At 48.0% G+C, this 21,368-nt stretch overlaps 1 protein-coding gene across 1 annotated transcript; it reads left to right on the top strand.

Annotated features, from left to right (window-relative positions):
• Window positions 1–12,026: 12,026 nt before the first annotated feature.
• PROK2 (prokineticin 2) lies at window positions 12,027–20,511 on the top strand. Its single transcript, XM_064453460.1, has 3 exons — window positions 12,027–12,179; window positions 16,166–16,291; window positions 19,624–20,511. Exons 1-3 carry the CDS (start codon window positions 12,069–12,071, stop codon window positions 19,747–19,749), a joined length of 363 nt encoding a protein of 120 aa, XP_064309530.1. The 5' UTR covers window positions 12,027–12,068; the 3' UTR covers window positions 19,750–20,511.
• The last annotated feature ends 857 nt before the right edge of the window (window positions 20,512–21,368 follow it).

Below are 21,368 nucleotides of genomic sequence, written 5' to 3' on the forward strand. Positions count from 1 at the left end.
ATACACCCAGGGCTGTAATCTTAATGAATCACGTAAAATGTTATGCCCTTTGGAAAGGCAAATACAATCCGAGTAATTATGAACCGCTTTCTTTTTCGCCTTGACGTCCAGCTCTGCGTATTCAATTTGCTGCCTCTACATGCAAATTTTCTAAACACACCTTTGCCTTTGGAGCCACAGCAGACCGCCGGGCGAGCTCTGACGCTAAGGTCACCCCCCACGCCTGGAGCACCAGCGCACGTCTGGAAGCGTAGAAGCAGATGCTGGAGGTAAAAAGTGATGACAGCAACTGTTCGCTCATTTCCCAAGCGAGCATACAAGAGGTGGCACTGACCCAAATGCAGCACTGCCATGAGAGTAACTCCAAAGGGGAGAAATCCCGTTGGGCAGGGCCAAGGAACAAGGCCTCCTTCTCTGGGGGATGTAGGTGGGCAGCAGCTGGACCACCCTGGGGGTCCCATGGTGTTGAGCAAAGAGCTGTGGCGTGGTCTGGCTTGGAAAAGGCTCGAGCAGCAGCTGAGAAGCTGGGATGGCCCTGCTGTCCCCTCCGGGACCTCCATGGCATAGCCCAGCCTTTGAAGCTGCAAAGTTTGGGGCTGACGCTGGGGGAAAGAACTGAGGATTTGGTTTGTTCTTTTTCAAAGGCTTTATTCCTCTGACGGCTGAGCTGGAGTCAAACCTGACTGTCCGCTGAATCCAGCCTTTTCATTTTTCCCTCTTTAAGTTTTGAGTTTGCACTTTACGTACAGTAAGGGCAGGCTTAAGCTTGACTGTCAGAATAAAAGCCTTTTCTTTTTATATCGCTTCCTCTCCGCAGTTCAAAACACCTCCAACCCAAGTGATGTCAGCTTCAAAGGCTTCCCAGCACTGCAGCCACAGCTTTTGCCTGCTGCAGCCTATTTTGGTGTCTCTTGACGGCCTGTGGATCTGAGGATGATCTGTGGGCTCTCAGTTGCTTAAATGGAGAGCTGTTAGGGCTCAGCAAAGGGGGTGTGTGCAGATAAGAGCAGGCATCCAGCGTGCTGGGAGCTGCAGTGGGGAAGGTGAGGCAAAGGGAGCTGGTGTTTCTTCTGCAGGGGATTGCGCTGTCTTGCTACTGAGAGAGTCATGGTGAATTTTCCCTTGTACATAGAAACCTCAAGAGCTTCTCCAGCTTATGTTGGATTAGAGGAAGAAGCACAGAAAACCATAGCCCTCCCAAGACCAAGGGAAAGCCCCGGCTCCCTGGGGATGAGGAGTTAATTCCTGGATGCTGCTGGTTGAACTTAAGATAGGGTTTGGCTGTGGCAAAACTTGCTCTTCCCGTCCTCATTCTGGGCAACTTTTCTGGTAGAGGAAGTTGTTCAAGATGCTGATAAAGATGATAATGTATGGAGTGATTTCTTTAAGTTCCTGACCTATTGAAACACACACTTGACTTCATTTTCCCCTAAGTTTGTGTTTAACTAAACGGGACTATTCAGTTGGAGAAAATCATGTGCGTGATTGACTATGTTGCTCCATTTATCCTTATTTTCAACAGAAAATCCTGTTTATGCAGTTAAGGAAAAGTAAAATCCACATCCATGAAAATTGCTTCTGCTTTTTTTAAAATACATGCAAATTGCTGGCCATGTCACACCAAGCTGTTGTCGGGAAGGGCAGAACCAGGAGCAGACATGGAGAAGTTTCAGCTAATAACATTCATTCTCATAGGAGAGGGAAACAGCAGGAAAAGGTCAGCATAGGCTAACAGTTACATATTTTCTTCAATGGAAGATACGCTCCTCTATCTTTTTTTCCTAGGCAATTATCGTAATTACGTGAACAAGCCAGTTAGCAGATTTCTGACTGAACAAGCTATCAGCATTGGCTATGAGAAGTAAGTCCTGACATTACGCCAGCTAAACACAAAGCACTCGCTGCTTAAAATGTCATCTCGGACAAGACAATGAAATGAGCTGGAACTGTCCCAGCTCTGACTGTTAACCTGGGCCGGACGAAGTGTGTAAGGACACCACGATGGCAGATGTGAAGGGGAACTGAAATAGGTAGAGCAGAAAAGGTTCTACTGGGGGATTTAAATACCCGAGTGCTCCACTGAGAACTGATTCGTTCCCGCTCTTTACCATGTTCGGCGATGCAAAACTAAGGGATTGCTGGTTACATCGCTCACTGGAATTTAGGGTAAAACTGAAGGAAATATTTCATCATCTGTAGTGTAATCTCTCTGCCTTGCTGCAGGAAGTTGAGTAACTGGGTTTAGAAAGAGCTGGATTTAGAAAGAGCTGGAGCAGTACCTGCCTGTTCCGCTCTCGATGCATCCGACAGGTCTGAAGACGGTTGGTTGTTCGTGCAACCGCACGTTGAGGGACCTTGAGCAGATGTCTCAATGCTTCGCAGAAACAGGACTCTCAAACTCCAGCACTGCAGGACAATCCTGGCTGGGCAATGACAGTCATAAGAAAGCCCATTTCTGATTTATTCATGGAGCTGCTACATGGAGTGATCAAGGGAGGAGTTGCTTTAGGAAACGGTGCTGTTCCCCTGAGAGCAAGTAATGGACTGAGGTTAGAAAAGCACGTTTAACCAGTTTCTCACTGCTGCACGCTGTCGTGGCACTGAAATGTACTGGTCACTGAGGAATTCCTGAATTAGATGTGCCATGATTAGAGTGAATAGTAATGTAAAAGAAAAAACACTCTGCAAAATATGAATTACAGCTCTCTCTTAAGAACAACCTGCTGGTTTTACAGCCCTGAAGCCCGTGGAAGTTGGCTGCAGGTCATCTTTGGACTCAGCAGTTTTTGCATGAGGGTCTAGTTAAAGAACATGAGTGTTTTGAACATGTGGGGTTATTTTTGTATTTTCAAGCCCTATTTTCAAAAAACTAATGGTGTACTGGGAAGGGATTTGCTATATAGTACTTGAAAATCCAGCCTTTAGAGTGAGAGACTGGAGGCTCTTCCCGGGCAAACAGCCAGCCCCTCTCTGGGGGCAAAAGCCCACTTACCCTAATAATCCTACCACATGTGTGAAAACTTGGTTTTGCAAATCTAGTCTCTTGCCTTGTTTCCAGCAGGGTTTCATCAGCTGGTATTACCCCAGCACAAGGTTAAAATAGATCTCTCAAGCTGAAGTGTATTGTCAAGGCAACCAGAAACGACGTTATGGTCTTATTCAGCCGTTCACCACAACCATGTTACCCTCAGGGAAAGCTGTTTCTGTGGGACCCTGGTCACGGGATGGAGGCTCCTTCAGCAACAGGATATGTTGGCTTTTGGGGAAGAGAGTAGCATGGAAAATGTCATTACCACGTGTCCCTGGGCTGGCTTTGCTGTTTTGACAGAGTCAGTAAAAAGGGGAAAATGTGCTGTGTGGACCTGGGCAGTGAAATAGGTGGTGAGGTCCACGTGTTCAGCCTGGGGGTGTTGGTTAATGAGGCTGGTCTATGGTAGGGAGAGACAAGCCCACCCAGGTGTGCGCAGCCTGAACCTCTGTGCCATGCCCCAAGGTGACCCAGGAGGCAGAATTAAGACAATATGCAGCAGCTGGTAAAGCATTTCTGAGACAACAGAGCTGCTGCAGAGGGTGCTGCTGGGCTGCGTGGCCAACCACGGGTCACCTCTCATACCCCAACCACACTCCTTTTTGCTGCTTCCTCTCCCTCATCCTCGTGCCATCCTCATCCTCCTCTCCCTCTGTTCCTCCCCATCTGTGGTCTAGCTACTTCTACCCAGATAACGAGCTGTTTGGAGGATGAAACACATCTTCCCAGCACTCGGCTAGCCGCAGAGGCAGGCAGCCAACACCAGCCCGCACTGCTGGGGGTTTGTTTTTGTTTGATCTTTACCATAAAAGCAACCAATTTGAATTCCTGGAATAATTAGCTGCCCTTTGCACTAGTGGCTCTTGAAAAGTGAGCTGGCAGAAGAACAGAGCGGGGAGTAGGAGGGCAAGGTGGATAATTTGTCCTTTGTAGCAGCTCGTCTTTAGGACGTGATGCAGTAGGTCACACTCTTCCCTCGAAAGCCGGGGCTTGGCGGGCACGTTGAGCTGCAGAGGCTGCCAGGGCTTCCCTGACAGCCTCCTGCCCGCAGCCGCCGCCTCCTGCCCTGACCCTGGGCTTTGCGTGAACCTCTCGGTCAGACTAACCCAGCCAAGCCACCGGTTAAAGTGCTTGCAGGCCTGCAGCCCACGGCAGTGCCCTCACTTGCGTGTGTCACCCCATGTTCGGCTAAAACATAAAATCAAGATGCTGAGTTCTCGGTGATGCTAAAAACTCCATGGCTTTTCCTGAGAATAGCCCAAATAGACCTAAGCTCCACATTAGCACTTTATTTTCTGCATCCTAAGAAAAGAACCCAACACCCCCCAGCCCCTCCCAGCAAAGCCACGGGGTCAGGTTCTTCTTCTTTTCTAGTCCAGAGTTGTTCTTTAATGTGGGCATGTGAAGTTAAATGGTTGCCAGTTGTCAGCCCAGATCTGGTTGTACCCCAGCTACAGCTAAAGTAGTTCAGGAGAATGCCATTTATTAAGTGCTTTGGGATTCTCAGAAATATAAGTCACTAGAGAGACATCATAATTTTTTAAGTTCATACTTAAGAGAGTAGTAAGTGAAGTTTCCATGCTGGAGGTGGCTCTGGTGAGGGGAAGCATTTTGCAGCCATCCCCACAGGGCTTTTAATGTATGCTTTTTGCTAACGTGCCATTTCACTGGAATTTTCACCTTTCTGAGCAATCTTGCATACGGATGAAAGGGAGAAAAAGTACTTTGGTGGTACTGCAGGTCCTGGAGGTACCTCAGCTGTGCTGTGCTGGGAATACCCACCTTCTTGTGGCAGTGAAAGATGAAGAAGCACAAAGTACCGGGGAGAGAGAAAAGGGCAAACATGAGAAAAGTGGGAGAGAAAGTAAGAGAAAAAAACCTCCTGGGTGACCTGAAGGCCAAGACAGATCAGAAAGTGGATGCGATCCTTCTGTGTATGTGGGCTCCACTTTTCTGCCTTGGATGACCAACGTTCATCAGGGAAGGCTGGAAAGCCAGGAAGCGGCTAATCTCCCATTAGCAGTGGTGAATGCCCCATCCAGCAGGTTGGACAGAAATGTGGTCGCACCTGACTATCGCCTCTGCTTCTCTCCCTGGAGATCACACCCGCACACCCTGTCACATATCTCAGACCTACCATAAATGCCCCAAATTGACAGGACAAAAGCTACAGCCACCACACACCTCATGATGACAGTGGGACAGAATGAAGGTGCAGGACAAGGGATTTTAGGGGTGAAATTCCCAGTTGATTCTGGGAATTTGCAACACCCAGGATGTAAAACCCAAGCAACTGACTGTTGTTTCTGGGTGTTGCCTCCGAGGGTAATTCTTTCCTGGCCTGATATGCTAATAGGGGCAGGAGCACAACCTGCCCTGTATCCTCTAACTGGCCACCACCGTGTTCCAGCAAAGGACTGGAAAAGCAAAGCAACAAAACCAAAACAGAAACTAAACTGTGTGTTAAGGGGAAAAAAATATTTCTGCCTGCTTGCTGCAGGCAATCCAAGGAAGCCATGCAGCACGAGTACAGTACAGTAAATAAAAAGCGAACAAGTGACCTCCTCTTGGTCCCCATGGAGATAGTGGGAAGCCAGGTATTAGAAGCATTCATAGTGCTTCCGCTGGTTTCCACGATGAGGGGCACAGAGAGGACTTGTGTGGTGCTTGGGGAGGTGCGGGAGGCAGGGGCACGTACGCAGGCAGCATGACCCGGGCTGCGCAGGCACCAGGGTGGGCTGCAGGCATGGGCCCACCGAGGGTACAGGCAAAACTGGCGAGGATCAGAAAGACCTCTGAGGGAGGAAAGATGGGCTGGTTTGTTTATTAAATACAGGCTTACAAAACATGCTCAGGATTGGCCTAACTGGCTCCCATGGAGGCGTATGATAAATGGCCTGTCTGTGGCACAAGCAGAGCTACAGTAATGCCCTCCTGAATAACCCAGCCGCAGTTCTTGCATTTGGTAGATTTCTATGGCTATGGAAGCATTTCCACCTCCTTCCCCCATGGCCCAGTAGGTCCACCTCAATGAAATACTACCTCACTCGGTAGGTTCGAGTGTGCAGGGAGAGAGCATGGCTCCATCCACCGGTCCCCTGCCTGCCGCTGGCAGCTACCAACCCATTTTGGCATGCAAAGGAAAGATGTTTCCTACCAAAAGCAATCAGTAGGAAATAAAAAGGTTGAAAGAATGTTTCCCCGAAGTCCGTCTAACTTTCCAAACCAGTACTGCATCTTCTTGGCAAAAAATCTACATTTTTTTAAAGACATATCTGAAAATTACAGAAAGGCATTGAGTCTCTGCCCATCACATAAATCCACAGTTCCCGTTGAATCATGCAGAACTGCGCTGCCCTGGACTTTGCAGACGCAGTCACATGGATGTGTAGAAGTCTAAATAAAATCTGTGTACAAGTCAAAGGAGTAATTTTTCAAGAGCAGCTAGAAATTGCTAGTTTTGTTTGTATGTTTGCATCTTTTTCTTGTTCATGAGTAGACCCTGTAATATTCCACTCCAGTCCCTCTGAGCTGACGGGAGAACACATACTTTGCAATCAAAATTATTCATGTGGTTACATGATCCAGTGCAGAGTAAGGGAGTAAGACACTCTAATCTAGAACATTAGCACTTACCTGTTAAATGCTCTTTTTTAACATACTGCAGAACCATCATCTTTTTCCTTACATAAGGTTCTTCATGGACTACTATGACAACAGCAGCACTGAAAAGCAGCGTTATGAGACACAAGGAGCACTAGGAGCATACTGCTGGAACAGCAGCTCATTACAACTATTCTTATCTGACCTCAGAAACAAAAACTCTTTCAGATGCTTTTTTGTTGCTGAACATTTTTCCAAATCTGTTTCATTTTTATTAGCGTATTCACAGGGCTTTTTCTGTTTATATGCTGATATATATCTGCATATAGATCTGCAAGAACACATAACTAAGAATAGAGCTGTGTGGCTAATCGTATGGGGTGAGAACATTCCTGAAATCGTGCCAGAAACTTTACAAAGTTTGTTGACCTGTTGGAAAGGGCTTGGAGATGAGCTACCAGAATAATCTGATGGTGACAAAAATGTTGCTTCGTAGCAAGAGAGTTAAAGGGCTCAATGTTAATAAACAGGTGTCACGGAATTTATTCCCAGCTTATAATTACATGCAGAAGGTGAACATTCCTGATATTAGAGAGCATAATATCATCTGATGGTCCAAATTAATGAAATTCAAACAGGAAACGAGGTTCTGAGTTGGAGCAGTTTGCTGAGGGAAGTGGCAAATTCTTCGTTGTTTTAAGTCAATGCTTGATTTCTCTTGAGATATGTGCTAGTTTAAAACACCACCTATCTCTCTATATTTAGGATTCACTAATGAAATTTATGGCTTGATTTAATAGGAATTCAGACTACAGTGCCTTTTCTAATCCTAAAATCTGCACGTCTCTTAAGACTTTTTAAAAATTAATTCATTTATTTGATGTCAGAAGGGGCCAGACGTGAGCCTGGGGTGCGGTAATCATGACGAAAGCCCGCTGTGGCTCGCTCTGCGCTGTGGATGGAAAGCTGTCCCCTCCACGGTAAGCGGTTCCTGGTTTCTGGCACAACTGGCTGCTGCGTGGCTGCGGGCGGACGTGCTGCTGCTGCTCTCCACGCTGCCTCCTTGCCCATGCCAGGGCAGATACGTGCTGACCTCTCAGGCTTGCCTACAAGTTCATGCAAGCAGCAGCCTCGCGGACATTTCCAAAGGCAATTACAAGTGTTAGACTTGCAGGTAGCAGTCAAAATTACCTTTCATTTTCTGTGCGTTATATGATTACGCAAACTGCTGTCTATATGATCTAGAATCATACCAGTGGGTGCCCAGACTTGCTAAGCCCTTTACACTTCACATCTGAGCTGGGTTTTACAGTCTTAGTGAGAGTTGCAGGTACGAAGCCTCCGTTTCTCAGCCAGCCCGCTGCTGGTAACTTCTGAAGACACTGGCCAACTTCAGCCACATCAGAGACAGAGGTAAAAAACTTAGAAGTAATTTACAAAAAACTTTGCAACTTAAAAAAACATGAATGGTAGTTGGGTAGATGCTGGGGACCCAAATTAATGCCAATACAAGCAGAAAGGGCCTCTTCTGCTTTCTGTACAATACCCAAGGCAGAGGACGAAAGACCAAGCAGGGTCTTGGGCTGGTCGCCTGTGAAGTGGATGATTTTGGCCAGCCTTTGCTTCACCAAATGTTAATTATTGACATAAAGCAGAAACCTGGGGTGAGAGAAGGACAGCATCCCAACCCAGGTTACAGCTTAGAAATTTGGATATTCTTGCATGAGCTGTGAGTTCAGGTTATTCCAGGCAACTGATCTGAGGTCTTCCGCACCCTGGGTGAACTTCCACACCTACACTATAAATGTGTATAAGCATCTGATATAGATGAGTGTATCCTTCCTGTACGAGAGGCAGCAAACCTGCACCGCTTTGCTGAATTCAGACCAATGTCGGATACATAGTGTGAAAGATTAAACAAATTAGACACTGTCATTATTAACAGAGTTTTTAGCACAAAAAGTTAATTCTCCTGTCTCACATTATATGCTTTTTCTCATTTCTTTTATGAGAAAATTGTCTTTTTAGATAGCTGATGTATTCACATTCTTAGCCTTCAAAAATCTGTAAACTCTGTAGTGCATTATCACTTGAATAGGCCAAATAATTGTTTGAATGCCTACTCACAGACAGTTAGCTTTCAGTAAAATTGAGCTTTTGAGAAGAACTGGAGAGAGCTACCGACCGCACTGAAAGCTAAAAATAGGTGTTTCGATCTGGGTTCTTAAAGCAACTAAGGACTTTTGGATGATTGTTAATGTACTTTATCAAATCTAAAGGTTGGGATTAATTTGGAGCGATATTTCCTAATTCCGATATTAGAGTTTTTATGGTAGAAGATGATGTTTAGTGGATTTGTGAAGGCAATCTGAAAATGGGCCTTCTTGGGGAGAAACTTAACCCTTCCCAAGCGTAGCCAAAGCTATAACACCACTGAAGCCTTGCCTACAGGGCGACTATGCTGGACCCTACTGCTGGGTGCTTTCATATGGAAGGGGAAATGTATTTATGAAGTAGATTCATTTACGCTGGGAAAGTATTGCAGATGTCAGTTGGAATCGTATCTACATGAAGGAATGGAGAAGATATCTGCATTAATTGTGATAACATAAGAGAGAAGCTGGAAAGCTGCTTCTGCACTAGGCTGGGTTACACACCGTGCTGTCCCTCGTGTCCCCAGGTGCACTCCGGGGCGGTTTTGTTATCATACCAGCAAAGGCAGAAAGAAATACTAAGAGAAGTGTTGCAGGTTTCAGAATGAATTGGTTCAGTAAAAATCCAACTATGAAAAAAAAGCCTTGGAAACTAAGAAAACTAATATGACGGTATCCTTCAAAGTGGATCAAAAGAAATCAGAGGACTTCTGAAATTCTGGTACATTTGTGAGGTGGACAAACCGAAGATTTACATTTAAGGCACTTCATGGATTTTTCTCTACTTTTGTAGATGAATAATTATCTAGGAGGTAATGACACTGAAATTCAGAGATTCGCCTCCTCAACCTTCACTTTTTAAGAACAGCAACCATTTAATTGGATTTAATTAATGTTTCTTTACAGATTTGTAATCACCTAAAGGCCATATATATGTGTAAGATCTCTTCTCAGAGCAAACCAGTGCGAGCTGGTAGTAAGAATATTGGCTTTAGGGTGGATGCCAGTAAGCCTACAGCATACCCATCTTAATGTATAACACTGACCTTTGACCGGTAATCTTTCATAGGTTATACCTTTTATGTAAAATGGCTTTTACAAGAAATTACAGACTCTACATAAAACTGCAGAAAATTCCTCCTCCTTTTTATTTCCCCTCAGTTCTGGAGTGTTTTTGAAGGATCGGGAGGTTTAGAGATGTAAGTGATAATTTGTTTTTTAAAGTTCTGGGCACCTGGAGATTGGGAAAACAGTCATTCCTGGTTTACATCCATTTTTAGTTTCTAGCATACAAATAAAATTCAAAACGAGCTAATCCCTTCACCTGGTTTAAACTGGCGATGGTTCAGGCCAGTTTACCATGGTTCATGCAGGTTTACCAACAGCTAAGGATCCATCCCAGTTATTTTTAATGCTTTCATGTCAAAAGTGGCTTATCCCAATCTGCTTTTAAACCATCCTTGGAGTAAGGCTCTATTTACTCAGCCCATATTTGTTTTGAGAGCACTGTTACAAAATAGTCATAAGCACCCAAAAAGGCCACATTTGCAATTAAAATACCTCCAGACAGAGTGAGCCCCGAGGGGATGCCACTAACAAATAGATTCGACAGCTCCTGACCAGGACTGAACCAAGCAGGAGCATGCCAAGACACTCGGTGCATTGTATGCTCCCCTTCAGCTGTGCTTAAACTCGCCTCAGCCAAAGAATGAGACTGTTTGAGGACTCAGGGAAATGTGGGCTCTGCAAAGGCTCAGCCTTCCTGTTTGGAAAAAGAGAATTTGAAAAATCTGAGAAAACAGGGACCTACATATGAGAACAAGACACACCGGAGGGGGTGAGCAGCCAAGAGGGATGGGAGAGATGGAAGTGGGGATGGAGAGGCAGGAAAAGGGACAAAAAGGGAGTTAGGAGAAAGAGAAAAGGTAAAAAGAAGTAAGTATAAGGAGGTGGAAATATAAGGAATAAAATAGAGGAGAAAAACAGTGAGAGAGAGGCAGGGAAGGAAAGTCTGCAGGTGTTTCATTGATGTTAAACCTTGGCTTATGTGAAATTTAAGTGGTATACGTCTGGAAGGGAGCTCACCGAGACGATCAGACCATGGCCTGGTGTTAGGGCTGGAAGGAGCTAGTGGTGCACGAGGGGTCTCTGTTCCCCCTGCCCCTTCTTCCCCCAGATCTTCCGGTGTAAGCCAACCCTGCCGAAGGAGAGAGCTGTTTTCCTCCCTGTGCCCTTGGGTGCTGCGGGAGCCAGGAGGGCTTAGACAGGGGCAGGGGCTGCCTGCAGCAGCGGGGAGAAGCGCAGGGATGAGGGGAAGCAGGAGAACATGAGTCCAAAGGGGGTTTGGGCTCCAGCGTGCCCAGATGTTCAGACAGGTTCACAAAGGAGTAAGATGAAGAAGTACACGAGTGTTACTTTTTTCACTCAACATTGGCCCTTCTTGGGCTAATTTCAGTGAGGAGGAACTGGAGTTGATTCAATTCTTATGGGACCTGTGGGGTAAATTTGCTTCGATGCTTCTTGCCCATGTCTCCCCACCATGGCCGTGGCCACAGCACTGCCGGGGCTCAGCAGAGGCCGGGTCGGGGGCTGCAGGCAGTTCCCATTCCTAGAGAGGAGCTGGGCTGGCAGAACTGCTGGGGCTGCTGTGGGCCAGGGAACTTGAGGAGCACAAGCAGATGGGATATGGGCACTGGAGCTGAGACAAGCTCTGGTGGCTGTGGGCTGCCCCTGACCCGCTGCAGGATGTGCTTTAACCTGCTGTGGGATGCCCCCCTAACTAGTGCAGGATCCCTCCGGACCTGCTGTGTGCTGCCCCCGACCTGGTGCACGATGTCCCCCACACCTGCTAGGGATGTCCCCAACATGCTGAGGTGTGTACCCACCAGACCTGCCCTAGGATGTCCCCCAGACCTGCCAAGGGATGTCCCCAGCATGCTGAGGGGTGTGCCCCTAGATCTGCTGTGGGATGTCCCCCCCAGACCTGCTGAGGGATGTCCCCTACATTCGCGGGACATCCCCCGACCAGCCCTGGGATGCCCCCGGACCTGCTGCGGGACGCCCCCCCCCAACACCCCTCCGCCCGTGGCCACCCCGCAGCCGCGCACCTGGGCGCGGTGGGGTGCGGGCGGCGGTCCGCGGCCGCGGCGCTGCCAGGGCGGGGGTGACTCACGCCGCCGCCAACGGCGGCCCCCGGCTTTATAACGGCTGGGGCGGCCGCCGCGCCCGGCTCCGCTGCGCCGCGCCCGCGGGGAGCGCAGGGGTCGCGGCCGCGGGACGGCACCATGCGGAGCTTGCGCGGCGCTCCGCCGCCGCCGGCGCTGCTGCCGCCGCCGCTGCTGCTGCTGCTGCTGCTGCTGCTGCTGGCCGCGGGGCGCGGGGCCGTCATCACCGGGGTGAGCGCCGCCGCACGGCCCCGCACCGGCCGGCCGGCACCGACGGCACCGACGGGACTCGCCGCGCCGGCAGCGGGAGGGCTGGAGCCGGGCGGGGGGTCGGCGGGGGGCTCCGCCGGGGAGCGGGGGCAGGACCTGGGGGGCTGTCTGCGATAGGGTGAGCGATGGCGGGACAGGGGGGACGCCGGGGTTAAGTGATGCCGGGATATGGGGGAGCTCGCTCTGCCGTGGGGGATGCCTGGAGCGGGGGGTCTCTCTATGGACCAAGTGACAGTAGAACTTGGGGGTCGCTCTAGGGTGAGTGATGCCAGGAGCTGGGGCGTCTCTCTGCGGTGGGTGACAGGAGGAGGTGCAGGTCTCTGGGGTGAGGGATGGTACCGTGCGGGTCTGTCCCTTCGGGATGAGGGATGCCACCGAGTGGGGTCTGTCCGCTTGGGGTGAGGGATGCCACCGAGTGGGGTCTGTCCGCTTGGGGTGAGGGATGCCACCGAGTGGGGTCTGTCCGCTTGGGGTGAGGGATGCCACCGAGTGGGGTCTGTCCGCTTGGGGTGAGGGATGCCACCGAGTGGGGTCTGTCCGCTTGGGGTGAGGGATGCCACCGAGTGGGGTCTGTCCGCTTGGGGTGAGGGATGCCACCGAGTGGGGTCTGTCCGCTTGGGGTGAGGGATGCCACCGAGTGGGGTCTGTCCGCTTGGGGTGAGGGATGCCACCGAGTGGGGTCTGTCCGCTTGGGGTGAGGGATGCCACCGAGTGGGGTCTGTCCGCTTGGGGTGAGGGATGCCACCGAGTGGGGTCTGTCCGCTTGGGGTGAGGGATGCCACCGAGTGGGGTCTGTCTGCTTGGGGTGAGGGATGCCACCGAGTGGGGTCTGTCCGCTTGGGGTGAGGGATGCCACCGAGTGGGGTCTGTCCGCTTGGGGTGAGGGATGCCACCGAGTGGGGTCTGTCCGCTTGGGGTGAGGGTTCCTGGACTCGGCGGGGGGGAGGGTCTCCAGGCTGGTCCGTGGGTGTGCAGAGGCTCCCGCTGCTCCTCCGGGGCCGGAGGCTGCCCCCAAACCTGCCCCCCCCACACCCCTCCCCGCCCCAAACCACGCAGCCCCCAACCCCTGCTGCCCCCAGACCTGCCCCGGAGGGCCCGGCTCCTGCTTGTGCACCCTGAGGTCCCCCAGTCCCACTGCTTGCAGGGCAGGCACTGGTATTGCAATCCTCTCAAAACACTGGTTTTGGGGGTTTTTTTGAGTATGACTGTGCTACTTTTTTCCCTCCAGAGCCACCCTCTGCAAATGAGTCCTCTGTTGTTGTTGTTGTTTTTAGGCTTGAGATTTACTTCTCTTGTAAAAATATTTTTTCCCCAAAGACATTATTTAAACCAAAGTGTTGCATCACTCTTAAGTAAAATTATTTTTTTTTTTAGTGTTTGCTTTGGATTAATAACGCAGTGCTTGCATTCTTTCGAGATCTTACATGTCTTTTGTAACCACCAGAAGTTGTACTCGCAGCAGCGGATTACTCCGTGGCTGTCCAGGCTCCCCGTCCGGACTTCGCTGAAGTCTGTGAAACGTCTTCTAGGCATTTCTCTGGAGGTCAGACCACTTCCCAGGACTGATTAATTTTAAGAGCAGAGATTGTGAAGGAATTTTTTAATACTTGAGAATTTCCCTTTTAAGTAGAAATATTTCCAGCAATGGGGGATCAGTTTATATAAGTCTGTTATCAGAGTTGTGGCTACACCTTTAAAGCATAGTTAATCCATTAAATAAAGAAATTGTGAAGCACTGAATAATAAATCAAGGACAAAGATCCAAAAAGTAAAAATAGATTAGAACTAGAAAATGTCACTTTATTAACTAGTGCAGGGCATTTCTGCTTAAATCACTTTGATGCATTTTTGGCTTCTGATGAACAGGGAAATCTCAGACAAGAGCTGACATAGGTGTTCCCATCCCCATCCTCTGAGCCTGAAAGGTGCTTTTCCTTTGCAATTTGAGGACTTGATTCAAACCTTCCTCACTTCAGTGGTGGTTCGTGTGCTGACTTCCGTTGGCTTTGAGCTGGCATTTCACCTGGGACTTTTTCCTCACGCTGAATTTTGTGCAAAACTGTATGTAAATGGGGTGCTGAAGAGGAATGTCCTTCATGTTGTGTCCTGTGAATATTGGGAGTAGCAGTATGAGTTACATGCTGGAGATAAGGTGTGGGCAGGAGCATTTGGACTGAATATTTGCAAAACTTGTCATACATTTTTGGAAGGGGAGCCTTAAAAGTTCTGCCAGGTGTATATGTGTGTGTGTGAGTTTTAAAAAGAAATTGTTCAGTGCAGTGTTTTAGATACCCTCGCTGGCCAGGACGTACTCGGACCTGTTTTGTGGCTGAGTGGTACTTCACTCCAGGACCAGTTCCGCAGAGATGGATGGGGTTTGAGATAAAACTGACATAAAAGGGGGGTCAGGAGCTGACTGGTGAGGAATAGTGGAGCCTGTGACCTGTGACTCCAGCTGAGGGGTGGATGTCAGTGTGCTGGGAGCAGCCAAAATCACGGGATCTGCAGGGCTTTTTTTTTTTTATAAGAGAGAAGCTAGAATGGAAACATTATCTACCTGGCAAGCTGTAGTGGTAGTTTTATGGCCATATTAGTCTTATAAGTAAATACTCTGTGTTTGGGCTCACCTGTAGCGTAGAGCTGTCCGCTTCATTAAATGTGTGTTCAGGAGTGCTAGCTGTTTGGGTTACACAGACTGTTTAACGGCTTGCCCCTAATGCAACAGCTTTTTCCTAAATTGCTGGCTGATCTGTAAATATGTATTTTGATCTGGCTTCTGCTGGTGGAACTAGTGTAATATTTACCCAGTAGAGTACAGTCTAATGGCATTTATCATGTAAATCCCAAGGTAAGGTCTGTAAAATTTTTTTTTCCTCAAGTGAATGTTTGTTCCGATACGGAGCCTTCGCCAGAGCTGTTATCATCTTTTATGTACATTTTTACAAGTTGCCTGTTTATGTACTGCTGACCGGTGCCTTTGGTCTATCACTCCTCTGTCAGACATTAAAGGAGAAGTCAGTTAAGTAAACTTACCTTTGAGGTCTAATCAAAACCTTTAACTAATGGAGTTTCTTGTCAGCGAAAGGAGACTGGGTTTTGCATTAAATTCATATAGTAAAAAGTCTGATAAGCTTTTGGTTAAAAAAATAAGAAAAAGATGTGCAGTGACCTGTTTCCAAATCCTAACATGTCATTAGCTCTTTGTGGTTTCTGGTTTTTAAAACATACCCAATAGTTTGTATTTCGGTTTGTGATTATCTAGGCCAAAAAAATGCATTGGGTAAGTGGCTGAAATTTTTTTCCCCCCTTGCAGGGGGAATGCTGCCACAGTAACATTTTCTTGGGTGTGGAGACTTATGCAAAACTTTTTCTATTACACATTTAAGACCTCTTTTAGTTACATGTAATTCTACATAACAAGCACAGAATCCCTGTTTAAGCTTCTATTTTAGCTCCTTCCACGCGGACTTCTCTAATAAAACTATCATGCAGTCTTGTGTTTGCAAAGGCACTCAACCATAAGATACTGTCATAAGAAACTAGAAGGAATAGTTACTTAAAAGTCTTTACTTTAATTGATCATTCCCTATCTTAGCTTCTCCAGAGGACAGGATTCCTGGCTGTTTGGTGCACTTGGTCCTTGCACCTCCTGAGCTCACTCAGGCTCCAATCTGTGAAAGCAGAGTGGGACATGCCATGGTCCATCAGTATGTGCTCCATACGCTCTGTATGTGCCCATGGCTTTAAACATCATGGGCTCAACTCTGAAACGTGCCAGGAGCCTGTATGTTCATGGGAGATTAAAGTATTGCGAATCAGCCTTAAATCTTGTTATTCAGCCTTAATGAGCCATGATAACTTGTGGGGTGTCAGAGGCAGCACCTGATCTGTCCTATTTCTGGAATATATTATTCACTTTGCTTGCCTCATGCTGTATTGAACTCCAGGCCTGCGACCGAGACCAGCAGTGCGGAGGAGGGATGTGCTGTGCGGTTAGCCTGTGGATCCGCAGCCTGCGAATGTGCACGCCGATGGGAAATTTGGGAGAAGAGTGCCATCCTTTGAGTCACCGAGTGAGTACGTCACCGGGGGGGCTGCGGGACCAGAGTTGGCAGGGCAGAAAGAAACCAGAATATACTGCGCTGTACGTCACATTGCATAAAAACTATACGCAGTGAAAACGCAGGGAAACATCCCATTCGTTACAACACCCAGCCATTTGCATCTGTATGGAAATAGCGCTGACGGTACCTACGTAAGGAAATCCATTACTGTCAAAATTATGCTGAAGAGAATCCGAGGATGAAAGTAATGCATGCTTTTCGGTTTGTTTTCTTATTAGTTTGTCGTTGCTTTTTTGCTTCATTACACGATCCAAAAAAGCCTAAGCAGTTCCCAAGCCCAACCCTGCCAATGCCGACACGCGTGCGCAGGAGCGCAGCAGGCACCACCGGCCTCGGTGTAACTGGACAGGATCCCATCGCAGGTGTAAAAACGTCACCACCCGTTGTTGGGACACCTGGTGCATTGCTGCAGCGTGGCCCCTGCCATCAACTAGCAATGTCCAGTTGTGCTCGGACTGTGGTGCCTGCGAGCCACTGGTGCCTTCAAAAGCCACTGTGAAAGTGCTGGCACACACTTGAACTTGAGAAAACTCACCACAGGCTCTCTTTGCTTCTATTCTACCTAATAATTTTGAATATATATGTACGTATACATATATATACACACAGATATATAACACTAGTTACATATTAGTACATTATTCTATGATACAGTATTACGTAATTATGTATATTATATGTACTATGAAAAAGGCGGTTTATTTATCACTAATCCAATCTGTATACAAAAGATTGAATGGGATGTTACCAAGGAGCTTGAGAACCTGGTGGTCTTCAGAGCCATCCTCAGGGAAGAGTATGGCCCAAGAGTCATCACATGTGAAAGATATCACAGCAACAAATTTAGATTATAAATATGCACCCAGTTAGCTGCCTCTTTTGCTGTCACATCTAACACCTGGCTTCTCAGCTCAGCATCTATGGTTTATTTTCTCAGTTTTTAGGAAGTGCAAGGCTCTGTCCTATTATAGTTAGATTTTTAGATCTTCTGCTGTGATATTGGGGACCAAATTATCTTTTTTACTATGTAATGTAGCAGGTTTTTCTTGTAAGGGCTCTTTACATTAACAGGAGTCTCAGGATAGGAGAAACTGTCTTCTAGGTTTTTTTATGAGCTTGCTGCTATTGGGTAATAATTTATAATATCTGATATATTTTAAGCTAATTGCCCACATAATTACAATCAGAGAAGACACCTGTCCACCCCAGACATCAGGCTCAGTCACTGATGCTTATAAGCTTTGCGAGGTTAATTTTAGATCTGGATTTAGATTCCTCACCCCACTGTTCTTCATGACAAACAAAGTCATACTGTAGTATGCAAAATTAGGTATCTTTAAGGATAGAGAGTTTGCTCGATAGTTCCTCTCCCCTAAATACTTGGGTAGGGGGCAGCTGGGAGGCCAGTTGCCCGCAGCGCCAAAACCTTTAATTTGCATGGAGGGCAGGTACAAAGCAGGCAGCGCCATGGCCACGCCACCGCCTCAGGGATGACCAGAGGGGGCTGGAGATACCCTGGAGGAGATGGCTAGTGGCTGGGTTTCCACCTTCTAGTTTCCTCCTCAGCAACTAGATGGCGTTGGCTTGATGCTGTTAACAATCTCTGTTGGCATTGCAGAGGCAGGGTTTCCAGGTGGGAAGGCAGGGTTTGCAGGCAAGGGAGGTTTGGGGGGTCAGGAGACATAGCTGACAGCATGTGCACCTTGCACATAATCCCCACGTCTCTCCCAGGAGCTCCCTTGTTTCCTTTCACCTCCAAAATCCCATCGCCCTATGCTCATTGAAAGCTGGCGCTGGGCACACGGCGCGGCAAAGCGTGCACGGTCTCAGCGGCATTGCCAGCTCCAGGCACATGGGCTCTGCCTGCGCAGGCAGGAGCTGCATGGCCCAGGAAAGCGCCTGCCCTGCAGAGCTGTCACCTGCTGCCTGTCCCCAGCCAGGTGCCTTATTAAGCCATGTCTTCGGTGTGGGAGTCCTGCTGAAATGAACATTTCCTTGCAGCAAATATAACGTCTTGAATAAATCACTTGAGCTTTCGGAGGGCTGAGAGTTACCTCTGAGTCAGCCTTACCAGCTTCAGGAACTCAGATTTTAGATTTTTCTGCAGCACTGTGTGTGGGCACCCGAGAGGTGTGATTCCCGTGGGGAGTCCCCAGCACCTGCAGTCGGTGGCCTCTCCGCTCACGGGACTGCTCTTCAGTTGGTGCTGGGCAGGGGGCTTGTGCTGGCCCAGGGCACCTCAGGCACTGTGAGCCCCTGCTTGCCCCCTGCACCCAGCAGGGTGTCACTGGAGTCAGGCAGGTCCTTGGCGTGATGCACGGGGGAACATGTGGGACTTCCTCCCTTCAACTTTCTCAAAAAGAAAAATTGCACACTGACATAAAGCAATCTCGGAATATTAAAATTGCAGGCTCAAAATGCCCAGAAATCAGGAAATGAGGGAATTAGGGCTGCCTGCCCAGCTGGCAGCGGTGGCTTTGTACCTCTGTGCTTCCCGCACCGCACCCCGCCGGCTGCTCAGTGCAAGCTGCTGGCCGGCAGCACCGTGGCTCCCAGCCACACCGTCCCACTGGGCTGTCCCGCTCGGCTCATGTGCTGGCGGAGGCACGGCTCCTGTAAAAGACGGAGCTTGTAATCAAGTCTTCAAAGAGTGTCAGGGCATGTGCATGTCGTGGTGTAATTAAATTTGTTTAATGGAGTTCGTATGTGTGCTCCCTGCAACACAGCGTGACTGGAGGAGGGTGGGATGAAATGAGAAACCTCTGCCCTGCAGCGAAGGGATCCTGCTCAAAGGGAGGTCAGGCGAGATGACCTCCGGAGATCCCTTCCAACCTGAATTACCATGGGATCCTGTGGTTCCGGGGTCCTGCTACACGGCTGACAGGCTGCTCTGTGCTGTATGGCAATGCAGGAATCAGGGCAAGCAGGCACCCCTGCGCAGCAAACACTGCAGAACACGATGCTGAAGGCCAGTGTAGTTTCACAACAGATGCCTTTATGAAACAGGAGTAAATGGAGAACATGTGTCACAGATGTAGATTTACAAAGCAACATGGACTCTTACATTTTGCTTCTAACTGTGGCTTGACTGGGAAACGCAATGGGATTGGCTTTGCCATCTGCTCTCTGGCCCCTGTGCTGCAGCTTGTGGGGATCTCCTGCCGTGGAGGGAGGCGGGCAGCGTTCCCTATATCCCTGCTCTTCATCCGAGTCCATCCATCCATCCCCAAGCACCATCACCTGTGCTCCCTGTCCCTGACGTGTGTGCTCTTTGTCCCCAGGTTCCCTTCTCCGGGCGGCGGATGCACCACACCTGCCCGTGTCTCCCCAGCCTGGCCTGCGTACGGACTTCTCCCAGCAAATTCAAATGTTTACCACACTTCAGGAAAGAAGATGTCTTTTTTTAGCAGGAGCTACTCTGCGCTAGAAAGAGTCCCTCAATGTATTCTTTTTCCTGTTATTGTGACAAACAAGGTACTTGCCAGGGGAAACCCTTTCCCATACTTTCCTGCCTCACCAACATTAAAACTGAAGGTGAGATACTGTGCTGTAGTGGCCAAGGTTTTCAGGAGGGACTGGCGGGGGGCAGATGCTTTCATTTTGGCGTGAGCAAAATGACACCTGCTCAAGCAACACTGCTTTCTGAGGGCAGGAACCTAACGATTTCTGAACGATCTCGTGGTCTTCATGGTTCCAGCCTAACCCCGGAATGAAAACGTCCAAGATTATTGTAAGTGTTGGAAAATTTTGGCCACGTTTTTACACTTTGGAATGCTTGAATTGAACAGAGTTCAATAATTGCATAGTGTGGAGCATATGATGATTGCCAAAAAAAAAATGTATTTATGTTATGTTTCTTATCTTTATTTTTATTTGTATTTGTAAGTTAGGCGCATCTCTAGGGTAAAAGTTTAACAAATAGATGTAGTTTTTACACTTTTTAAAAGTGGCAGGTGGAACCAAAGCATTTCAATATTCACAGCATTAAAAGATTTGGGGTTTTTTAGTGTTCTAAGATGAGAAGAAGCTGTCGTTACTTGAGTTGGTGTAAAACTACCTGATCATCTCAAACTATGTATTAAGATGTAGTTTATATTAAAAAAGGAACACTGAAGATTATTGTAATGGGCTGCCTGACTTCTTGTATATGTATCAAATTTGCTGTGTAAAAATTCTGTATCAGAATAATGGCAGTATATTATTTGATTTATTTTAATATTATAACATTATTTTGTCATTGTGGTTTTCTATTTTTATTCAGTGTAATCTGTTACCACACACTTGATTCACCCAAGCTAGCAGAGCTCCTTACGGATAGCTTAGCAGAAGATTATATGCCTTTGGCTGCTTTTAGGGAAACTCAGCAGTTTACAAGGCACGAACTCCTCGACCAAGCTGCAGTCTTAGATGATGGAGGAATCTTGGTGTAGCTTATACGAGAGGTTTTTCTTGGCACATGCCTCACAGGATCAACTTTAACCCAGCAAACATATCATTTGTGGGTTTTCTATGAAATACCATGCAACTTCATATTTACTTGTCAGTCCCTGGAGCTGGAATGCCAATAGTTTGTGTGAGTTTCACACATTTCTTGCTCTCAGACATGCAAACATATGCTGGAACTGGAAAAGTGAAGTCATTCATCATTCAACAATCAGTGCTTTGCTGCTGCTGACGATGAGGGGTTTGAGAGTAGTTAGCATGCTTATATTAAAGCAAACACCTGTATCAGAGAAGATGAGAAATGTCCCAGAGAGTTTACCAGGTACCTTCCACTGGGCTCCACAGCCTCCCTGAAGAGACAGAAAGGAGCAACTGGATCTGCTATTTGGCCAGATCCTTTTTAGAAGAATAAGTGTCTTGAGAGATAGGATAGCATCCTCCCAACTCTAAACAGCCCAGCCCCAGGGCTCCTGCTCCAAAGCCTATATATTTTGCTTCATCCTTTGCAGTGGCGATACAGCAGCTGTCCAAGTTTTTTCTACAGACTCGGGTCCTGTAGGGGGAAAAAAAAAAGTAGTCTGAG

The sequence above is a fragment of the Phalacrocorax carbo genome, chromosome 6 (genome assembly GCF_963921805.1).
Source record: "Phalacrocorax carbo chromosome 6, bPhaCar2.1, whole genome shotgun sequence".
NCBI classification, from domain to species: domain Eukaryota; kingdom Metazoa; phylum Chordata; class Aves; order Suliformes; family Phalacrocoracidae; genus Phalacrocorax; species Phalacrocorax carbo.

Bases quoted from the DNA above. Each gene is read 5' to 3' on its own strand.
- PROK2 (XM_064453460.1), top strand. From the start codon at position 12,069: ATGCGGAGCTTGCGCGGCGCTCCGCCGCCGCCGGCGCTGCTGCCGCCG. The intron at 12,180-16,165 runs GTGAGCGCCGCC...ATTGAACTCCAG, and splicing joins GCGGGGCCGTCATCACCGGG to GCCTGCGACCGAGACCAGCA. The intron at 16,292-19,623 runs GTGAGTACGTCA...CTTTGTCCCCAG, and splicing joins GCCATCCTTTGAGTCACCGA to GTTCCCTTCTCCGGGCGGCG.